Genomic DNA, 10534 nt, shown 5'->3' on the forward strand with positions numbered 1-10534 from the left:
ACTTGCGCCACCAGGGTCCACATGACAACATTTGGGACAGCCAGTCCATTGACAGGACGAACGCTCAGCACTAACAACTTTGAACATGTCTCAAAATCGCTCTGTGGATGACAAAAGACCGAATTGCAGTAGAAGGGATTGGATGACTCGGTAACTCCAACAAGTGCCTTTAAAGTTATGGAGGCCGAGGGGCGGAGCGGGGGTGGGGGAGGGGGGGGGCGAGGGGGGGGGACAGCGGGGGGCAGCGGGGGGCAGGGGGTTTCATCTCGGACTCGGGAGATGGCGTTTCGGCCTTTCGATAGGTCTACAGTTGGCTGTAATTCAACATCTTTCTTTGACCGAGACTGGCTGTACTCCTGAGGGCTGCGACTCGTGGTATCGGACTCATAGATTCGTCCATGAAGTGATAGAACACGACCAAGTCTTGTGCGCTGTAGGAAAATGGCATTTGTGGGCCAAAAGATGACCTGCGATGCCTGTGACAGGACTTACAGTCGACCAGAACATCTGAGGCGACACCTGCTCTCACACTCTTCAAAATCTATACATGAATGTCCACAATGTCGAAAACTATTCAAACGCAAAGACGTCCTCGGCAGACATACGATGACGTGCTCCGGCGTATATTCTCCTTATTCTCCAACCTCTGCAGATGGCCGGGCATGCCAGAGATGTTCGAGCAAGAAAAGGAAATGCGGTCACGAAAAGCCTACTTGCACGGCTTGCCGAAGGGCGGGTCATGTTTGTATTTACCCAGTGCTAACTTCTAGACACCCGACGACATCACACGGCGCGTGTGTCTCAACTGCCTCGCGAGACTTAGTAACAATACCTCCTAGGACAAGCCAAATGTTGCAGGAGACTTGTGAACTCGAGCCTCGTGGTATCCCGGCGCGTCATGATGTTCCTGTCGACATACAGGACAACGAACCTCCATCGCTGACATCCACTCATCAAGGATTGACGATTGACATGGCATTGCAATCGTTTCTTCCCTCATTGCCTCCCACATCGTCTTTTACCTTCTTGATCCAATACACTGCCCGTTATAGCTTGCAAAGCTTTGTTCTGGGGATGCGTCAACTTGGAATGCAGTACCCTTTGATAGGGAGCTCTGAGTCAATCTCAACCGAGGCGTGCGTGGAACTTTCGTCTGAACTCTTCGATTCCCTCAGGCCGACAAGTACCATTTGGTCTAGTTCGAGGGATTTCGAAAGAAACCTATGGCACATGGGGAAGCCACGACAGGAGAACTTGATCTGCAACATCAATCTTCAACCAGAAGTCCGACCATCACATCAGGCCTTTATGCCAAAACTCAATATGACTTGGGGGATATACTCGGGACTTCGGAGGACATTGCTCTCAGATTGGTCTGATGTGCTTGAAGAACGGTTTTACGATTTCTTCTCCAGTGGGAGCATCGTTTCTGCGCTTCACTTGTACTGGATTGGCTGGCATCCAAACTGTCCAGTGATACACAAGCCTTCTTTCAACCCGGAAAAGGTTGCCTACCCTCTACTTGCTGCCATGACGGTGATCGGGTCTTGTTACGAAAACCTCCAAGATGCTCGCTACTGGTTTGACGTCGTGGAGGATCTTGTGTTCAACGAATTACACTCGACATCAAAATCGCAGCAGCCCCATTACCAGATACAGAAGATACAAGCAGCATGTCTTGCATGTGTCTACCAGACTTGGGAGGGTGATGAGACAGCTCGAACACGTATCCGGCGCTCTCGATTTCAAGAACTCATTAGTGCCTGTCGAGATCTCGACATGGCCTCCATCAAACATGACGTTCCCACTGACCTCAAAGAGTTCGACTGGATCAGCTTCATCCAAGTTGAGGAGTCGATTCGAACATTGATGTGGGTGTTCCTCCTCGACACATCCTTCGTCATTTTCAACAACATGCCTCCACGTCTCGGCCTACGCGAATTGCGCATGGGTCCGGCATCTTGCGAAGCATGTTTCCAAGCGTCTTCGGCAGAAGAATGCTTTTCCATTCTACGAGACTGGCTAAGCCACACTGCACGGCCCGCCGATTTTTCGCTGTACCGCCTGATCAACATGTTCTTCAACGAAAGTCGAAGCAATGAACTCCTCAACAACCTCGCCCACGAGAGCTTCATGAACCTGTGGTGCGTCACTTCAGCATTTCACGTTGTGCTGTTCAATCTCGATCCCTTGCTTGGTGGCGATCAGCAGTTTACCAGGCTGCGGGTAGGCATCGATACCTGGGAAGAGACGTGGACTCACAGGCTGCGGATAAATGATGAAGAATTCTTTGACCCTATCATTGCAACCGCGGCCCTCAAACCTGAGGCAGAGCCCACTTCTGACTCATGGAAGAGACCAGGTTTTTGGAAGAACGCCGCCGAGTATTGGTTATTGGCACGCGTCATGCTCGACCGCATGTTGGCGGCGCGAGAAAGTGCAGAGGCAGCCATCCAGCTTTCTGGGACGAGAGGATCCCACCTGATTGTAAACACTCACCTTCACGACGGGTTTGAGCTTGCTACTATGCAACATCTTCGCTCTTTTCTTCTCGGTGCAGCTCCATTCATTTAGAACACTGGCGTGGAGACTATGCAACGGTTCAAAAGCTGTTCAATTATCGGCGTGAGATTCCCTGAACTTTAGCCGCCATGACTCCTTCATGAGTCGAGCTATAACAAAGACAATTCGCCCTGATCGTCTCGACTCGAGTCACCCAATTCTGCCATATCTCTCTAAGCCTCTTCCCCATCCTTCGCTCGTAGAGCCCATACCTGCCATGCTGCCAGGGAAGTCAAGACAGCACCCGCAGCCCCAATGCTCACGACTGCCGGCATGTCAAGGTTCCCTTCCAATGCACATGCAGCGACACTGACAACGTCAATGGCATCACAAGCCAGACCGAGCCAGACTGCGGTAATGACATTCTGTTTTGCCACTGTGTCGACCGACACCAAAGTCCCAGCCTGGCCATCGGTGTTATTCTTGCCTGCATTCCCAACCAATGGTGTCCTCTCACTGCCAGAAGGGGCAATAATGCTCTTACGAGGGATATGTTGCCAATCTTTGACTGTTTTCCATAGGTAGTATCCTAGAACTAGATCTCGAGATCCAAATAGACGGGCGAGTAGGCTTGATTCGGGACTCATTGCCAGTCCAAATAGTGGTACGGTTTGTCGGGGGGCTACCAGCGCCGTCACACCCGCTGCCATGCGCATGATGGATATTCCTTGGAGAGTGATGATAGACATTTTGCTGGATGAGAACTTGTAGTTTCTAGTAAATGTCGGCTAGGAAATGTTGATATGAGGCAGTTCAATTGCGGCTGGATGGGACCAAGTACTGGAATAATGGTCAAGGTCAATCGGAAACGATTACAACCGTATTTATATATCTCGACTCTAGTCTCTTCGGATGCTCAATCCCTACGTCGTTCCATATTCTCATCTCATTTTTGGACTTTGATGGGCCTTGCGAATCAAGACCCTCGCCATGGACCCAGCATAACGACATGTTCTTATGCCCAGCCACTAAACATGACATATATTGAACACGAGGATAAGAATCGCCCCCCTTCTCATCTCAATTGTCCACTTCGGTTACTTTGGACTCGGAGACACTCGATTATAGCCATGCTTGGGCATTGTTTCAATTACTAAACTAGCCATGACTGGAAGTGTCCATGCTCATGTCATTGTCCTTCATTTTTGGCCGTTGCTGTTGTACATGTTCCCAGTCTCACACTCTCACTCCTGTGTCTCATCGTTCTCACAATCGACCTCTCCAACCTTTTAATGCCATCCACGTCTATTAACCTTGGGGCATTAACAATACTTGAGGATCATCATGGAGATTTCCCCTGCGCCACCTTTCGTCAGAATGTGTCGTAATCACAACAAACGCCCAACATGGTCCTATGTCGGAGATCGCTAGAGGAGTCCGCCGTGGCCTCAAAGACCGTTCAACCCCATACGCCATCTATAATCATTCACTTCTTTTTTCCTTTTGCTCTGCCTGTGGCTGTCGTTGATGAGACGCTTTGTGCTCGTGATGTCGCTGGTGAAGTGTTCTTGGACCCACGACCCGACTTGACGGCTTTGACTTGTTTATTCTAATCACTGGATGTTAGCGGCATGGGTCTTCTGTTGCTGGTCGAGACTCGACTTACCACAATCCCGTTTTTGGCCTTCTTCTTTGCAGGAGCAACCTCGCTCTCAACCTCTTCGTCCTCATCCTCGTCCCGATCTCGTCCTCTCCCCTTGCCCGTTCCATGACCATTGGTGAGCTTTTCATCGGGCTCTCCAAATTCCCTCGACACCGTATTGAGGAGTGTGGTGCACCTTCTTCCGAGCTCGACCGGGGTGCGGCTGAGGAAAAACCAATCGAAACGGAACAACGGCGAATCCCGTACCTCATCTCTGATATTTTCATAGAGCCCTTCTTCATCAATGCCATACTTGTCCAGCATCACCAGTAAGAATCGATCTTCTTCCTCGGTGTAAACCTTCTTGTTGGTGGTCGAAACAGTATAGTTGACCTTGAGTTGTTGTAGTGGAACTCTATACATCTCAATCTTCTTGCGGAGCATCTTGCGCTGCAAGTTCACTTTTCGAAGTTTCTCTTCGCCAGCCTCGATCGCTTTAATGTGCTTGTCAAAGTCTGCAATCTCAGTGTAGCGCGTCCAAAACACCTTGGCGTACTCTTCGATCTCATCGGGCTCTTTACTGTCAACCTCTGTTGCAATGCCTTCGTAATTGGTTCGGCCAAACTTGGCTGATCCATTCACAAATTGTTGAAAGTCTCGACGGTTCCAGTTTCCAAACCCGTGTTCCTGCATTTCGGCCTTTTGTTGTTTTTCTTCCTCGGTTAGGGGCTCAGCATTGTCAATCTCGTCCTGGGCAAGTCTCTGATCTGCTTCACGGTCGCTTTGGTCCTCTTCTGTGCCTTCGCTGAGCGGAGCCTTGTACCCGATCTCTTTGTGATACCACGCCGTTTCCTTGTCCTGCAATTCTTGCAAACCGGGAGGGAAAAATTGCCAATCGTGTACATTGACCTGTTTCGGCGCACGTGGGACCTTGGGTTTGGTCTCGGCAGGCCGTCCACCGCTCGACAAGGCCTGTTTGTAGTATTTGTCGATTGAGTAGAATTGCTCCTTTCTCTCTCGTTTGGCTGGATTAATCCACGAAACGCCAATATCCTTCTTGTGCTTCGAGGTAAAATCGGTTCCATTCCACTCATATGCATTTTCGGACGAAAACTTCTGAAGGTCGTCGATGCCCAACTTTTCGTACTTGGCACTCATTTCAGCGGTTCGTTCTTCTCCGCGTCGAAGAATCTCATCGATGTCGTCGAGAGCTCCCGTGGAACCTTTGGTCTCAAAAACCTTTTCTGCACCATGCTGGATCATGTTCAGTAACTCGTCCTTGTTGGCTGCTTGCTTGGTTTGCATTTGTGCTCGGCCCTGTTGAATGACTAGTTGATCCAATCTCAACTTCTGGGCGGCTCTCTCCAAGACTTTCTCTTCGATGGCGTCTTCAGTCACAAAGCGGAAGACTTTGACTTGCTTTGTCTGGCCGATTCGATGTGCACGATCCATTGCTTGCAGATCTGCTTGTGGATTCCAATCACTGTCATACAATACCACAATGTCGGCACTAGTCAGATTAATACCAAGGCCACCAGCCCGAGTGGTGAGGAGAAAGACGAATTTCTCCGAACCAGGTTTGTTGTAATCGTCAATGGCCGCGATACGGTCTTCGTGAGCGGTACCACCATCGATACGACAATACTTGTGACCTCTGAACACGCAGTAGTCCTCGAGAATGTCGAGGACTCTGCTCATCTGAGAAAAGATGAGGACACGACTGCCTTCTTCCTTCATTCTCGTGAGAATCTTGTCGAGAATGATCATTTTACCCGAAGTCGTGATCAGATGCTCATCGGTAGTGTATGGCGGGCCTGGCTCGGCGCCCTCGAAGAGATAAGGGTGATTGCAACATTTCCTCAGCTGCATCACAATGTTGAGTAGTCGGGTCTTGGATTCGCGCTTACCACCAGCACCATTAACTGCGTCGATATCTTTCTCGAGGATTTTCTGATACCATTTGACCTGCATTTCTGACATTCCGACATAAAGATTGAGCTCTTTTTTGGGTAGGAGGCTCTTTTCGACGTCAGCTTTGACTCGACGAAGTAAGAAGGGTCTCAGAACTCGGTGCAGCTGTTGGACCACGGTATCTTGATCCTCATTCTGGCCGGAAAACCAAGCATCGAATGCCTCAGAGTCTCCAAAGACGTCAGGGAGCAAGAAGTTGAGAAGTGCCCATAGTTCGTGTAGATTGTTCTGCAGTGGAGTTCCCGTGATCAACAGTCTGTTGCGTGAGTTAAACATGCGGATGATCTGTGCAAGGGAGGACTCCTCGTTCTTGATTCGATGGGCCTCATCAACAATGATGTATTCCCAAGCAAACTTCTTCAAATGAGACTTTTCTCTTAAAATCATCTCATACGATGTAATGCAAACATCGAACTTTTCGTCGATTAATCGTTCATTGATCAAAGCGTGTCGGTCATCTTTGGCTCCCTGCAAAACCAGCACATCGACCTCTGGAGTCCACTTCTTGAATTCGCGGGCCCAATTGTCCAAGGTTGATTTGGGAACAGCAATGAGATGAGGCCCGGTAATATCACAGACGTGTCGAAGGTACCCGAGGAAGGAAATTGTCTGCAAGGTCTTGCCCAAACCCATCTCATCTGCGAGAATTCCTGAGATACCGTTTTCATGGAGGGAAATCAACCAATTCAGGCCAGCGACTTGATAGTCACGCATCTCGCCTCCTTGAATGTATGATGGGGATTCACGAAAGATGGTTTGAGAGGCTCCGCCACGTTTCTCATCACGTAGCAGTTCTGCGTCCTCTTCTTGCTCGGTCTTTCTCTTATTGCCAGTAGCGCCACCTTTCCGGGACACTCCCTTCTTAAAGCGCGCCGCCTCCTCAGCATTCTGTCGATCGATTTCGACCACAACCTCTCTTATTTTAGGATTGGGGTTGGTTTCGATGAAATGTCGGAAAAGGTCCGTTAGGCCCAACAGGTATTTGAATCTCCGGATCGTGTCATCCTCTTTAGACTCGTCCAGCTGTCCGTGTTTCTTGCCCAGAAGGCTCTTGCGCAACTGCAATGCCTCGGATCTCTTCTTTCGACCATCGAGATGTGAAGTGTCGCCAGCAACGCTGCTCGCTGTGGTGTTGGGGTTTGTATCGGAATCAGTATAATCTGGAGTTTCGTCCACGTAGCGGTTGAGGTGACCAAAGGAAGGTCTTCGCGGGTTCACCGCAGGGTGGACGTCCTGCATGGAGACATCGGCAATGGAGGAGGTTTCGGAGTCGGGGTCTCGTAACTTGGAAGGGGCCATGAAGGGCAATCAAGGCCTACACGGCCGTTAATCAGAATAGTTCTCTCAGAGCCGCGACGCGTTGGTTGAGATGGTGTGCAGATGACCAAAGGAAAAATGTCCAGTAATGAGGCGATGTCGTCGACGCGTGCAGACCTGAAGATGACGGGCGGCGTTGGAATACTCAATCAGAAGTCGACAGACTGGTGTCGAGGAAAAGATGAGGAGGGAAACCACATTTGAACGCGATCATGTCCCGCGATAGATGGATATGATTCGCCAGAGGGGACATATCTTGGCATACGGCTCTTGAAGGAGTTTAGGCCGTACGGGACATTGGGGAATGGGTGAATGGACATGTGGTGCACGTGACAGACGTGTCGTTCGGCCAAGCTTCCTTGATCTGTCCCGCTGTGGAAAGCTGTCACGTGGGACTTCAAAGTCTCTGGTCCTGCGCCTTCGCATATCAACTTCTGTCGCCCCACCTTGACTTGACCTCGTTTGTGTGATGAACTGCGGCTTCACTGCCTTGAGTCTTTCTTTCTTCTCGGTTCTCTTCCACTGAAACATCATTTTTGGAACATAGAGTCTGATCATAGAATTCTATGATCAGGTCTCAGCCGTTCACTACCACTACTACCTAGGAAACCACTCTGTTCATTTGTCGTTTGCAGTCAATTTGTCATTCTGCACCCGCCTGCCAAAGCTCTGGCTCAACACAACAAACTCCATTTTCACCATTCCGACTCCCACCGCCAACTCGGCTTCAATATTGGCAGTGGGTCTTTGAAGTCTCAAGTGACCGAGATATACTGCCACAGAGTCCTTCACCATGGACTCGATGAGATCTCTCAACACCTCCTTACCTTCCTCATCCTCCGCTTCTCGTCAACCACCACCAGAACAATTACTTCAAGCTTTCCGCAGTGCTGCCCTGTCCGTTACAAACCTCTATAAATCAGCAGTTACAGATCAGGCAAAAAGTCGACAAGCCGGGTACCAAGAAGCTCTTGAAGATCTTCTCGGTTTCCTTGACCGAGAAAACCTCGGCTTACAAGACGGAGAGGGATGGCGTGTGCGGCAGTGGGCTACAGAGCGCTACGATGGATCTTCACATCAGCAAAATGATAGTGACGACGACAAGAGTGACGCTGACACAAGACCTCGAAGCCTCTCACCCGTTAGGGCTCGATCTCCAGAACAGACGAGAACTCACTCGGAACCGCCTCGCATCGAGATCACGACTCAGACAGAACCCGTACAGACACTACCTACTCAAGATCAAACAGCTCCTCCTCCAGTCTTCCAATTCACCGGCAACTCTACGTCGGACGATATGCAGACTGACGAGACGGCCAACACTCCTTATCCGGAACCACACTCAACTCCAACTAGTTCGAGCACAGCGCCAATTCGGCTAGAGGTGGTCAACAACCGTGGCAGTCGCACTCCACACAGGCACAACAATCAACGACATGGCTCCAAGTCGAATAATCGAGAATTTACCTTTACCGCCGGCACGAAACGCAAACTGCAATTTCCCGACTTTTTCGACATCTCCAACATAGGAGCACGGGATGGCTTTGGTAGCAGCAAGCGAGGGCGAATGACGTGAGGGATGCGTATTGTTGTGATTGAGTGGACTTCCAGCGTTCCAGCATTTTGCACCATGGATCAAGATAGACTTTTGGAGCAGCAGCCAGACATTCGTATGACGGACATGACACAGCATAGCGCGCATCTTGTTGTTTGTACGTATTCTATAGTGAAGATGGCCCTGGTGGCAGATAGCATCGACGGGCAAGAGTGCCGCGGGATATTCACTGTCGTTATCCTAGTGATGATTTACAGAGTGCCTATTTCACATGAGAGGGCCATGATTAAACATGTTATCCTAGTGATGATTTACAGAGTGCCTATTTCACATGAGAGGGCCATGATTAAACATGTTCTTGCTGATAATATACACGCTCAATAATGCATCCAAGCTTGACGATTTGAAGCAGAGACCATGATGGGATGATGATGTGATGAACAATTGTTCAATTGAACATTCGATAAATGCCCAGGCTCACAAGGGTGGCCGACAATGACAAGATTCCCAGCTGCCGTGAGCCATATTTGTACTTTGATTTGCTCAATTCAATGACCTGCCGTTGCGCCTTGAGCTGGTTCATGCCAGAAAAGTACGTGTAACCACCCAGTGATACCATAGCCGTAGAGCCTAGGTGGATGTTGTTAGTCAGAGAGATCTCCCTTGGTCTTTGTGCGACATACCAATGATTCGGCATGAAAGACAATCATCCTTCTCAAACGAATTGGGGTTCTCGAATTCGTCAAACTTTTCGCTCTTTGCGTTAAGGAAGTCGGTTAAACCCATGATGAGTGGCCCTTGAGGCGCAGGCCCGACTGTGATTTTTGTTACCGCAGATATGATTCTGTTTGGATGATTTAGATTTCGTTTAGACAATCGTCAAAAGTTTAGGATAGGAGGATGTTCATGAGCGTGGGGCCTGTTACGCATAACAGTTGCCGAAGATTTAGCGACGAAGTAAATATAGAGACTTTGATAGATCAGCATTGGCATTTTCTATGCCTCTCCTCTTTTCTTCCCAATCACTCCCATGCACACGCTCCGCAACATTTGGATTCACATGTGATGTTGCCATTGTATCATGGTATGCTTAATTGAGCTGCTATTATGATCTTCGAATTGTTTGTCAGGACGCTGTTGCACGTTGCGAGAGGACCTGCTTTTTCCCAGCCTCGCATCCATGACAGCCTCACGATTATCCTTGACTACTAACAATTCGATGCAGATCAGAAGAAAAAAAAACCATCTGACTTCTCAAGAAGTCATTCCGCCATCTGTAGGGCAAATGACGCCCGTCATGAACCCTGCATCGTCACTCAATAAAAAGGTGATCAATCTGGCGACTTCGTCAGGCTTGCCCATTCTTCCGAGTGGGATGGTGGAATAATTTGCGGCAAAAGGCATGTTCTTTTCCGTTCCACCTAAAAGTCGATCTATCATTGGGGTCTCAATAGGACCTCTGCAGTGGAAATGTCAGTTGTGTGGCGAGCCACCAAGAGACCAAGCGATATACTTACGGAGCCACGGCATTCACCCTGATGCCCTTG

The 10534-nt window shown here is 49.4% G+C and overlaps 3 protein-coding genes across 3 annotated transcripts; 1 reads left to right on the top strand and 2 right to left on the bottom strand.

The window, feature by feature from the left end:
• Positions 1–3596: 3596 nt before the first annotated feature.
• On the bottom strand, positions 3597–7598 carry PV10_00187 (uncharacterized protein). Its single transcript, XM_016364230.1, has 2 exons — positions 4169–7598; positions 3597–4111 (listed from the first exon to the last, which is right to left on the bottom strand). Exons 1-2 carry the CDS (start codon positions 7412–7414, stop codon positions 3989–3991), a joined length of 3369 nt encoding a protein of 1122 aa, XP_016227879.1. The 5' UTR covers positions 7415–7598; the 3' UTR covers positions 3597–3988.
• Positions 7599–7883: 285 nt separating this feature from the next.
• On the top strand, positions 7884–9346 carry PV10_00188 (uncharacterized protein). The gene has a single exon (XM_016364231.1). The coding sequence runs from the start codon at positions 8226–8228 to the stop codon at positions 9006–9008; it is 783 nt and encodes a 260-aa protein (XP_016227880.1). The 5' UTR covers positions 7884–8225; the 3' UTR covers positions 9009–9346.
• PV10_00189 (uncharacterized protein) lies at positions 9268–9900 on the bottom strand. Its single transcript, XM_016364232.1, has 2 exons — positions 9671–9900; positions 9268–9617 (listed from the first exon to the last, which is right to left on the bottom strand). The coding sequence occupies exons 1-2, from the start codon at positions 9771–9773 to the stop codon at positions 9436–9438; spliced, it is 285 nt and encodes a 94-aa protein (XP_016227881.1). The 5' UTR covers positions 9774–9900; the 3' UTR covers positions 9268–9435.
• Between the last annotated feature and the right edge of the window lie 634 nt (positions 9901–10534).

This window comes from Exophiala mesophila, assembly GCF_000836275.1.
Source record: "Exophiala mesophila strain CBS 40295 unplaced genomic scaffold supercont1.1, whole genome shotgun sequence".
Taxonomy (NCBI): Eukaryota; Fungi; Ascomycota; class Eurotiomycetes; order Chaetothyriales; family Herpotrichiellaceae; genus Exophiala; species Exophiala mesophila.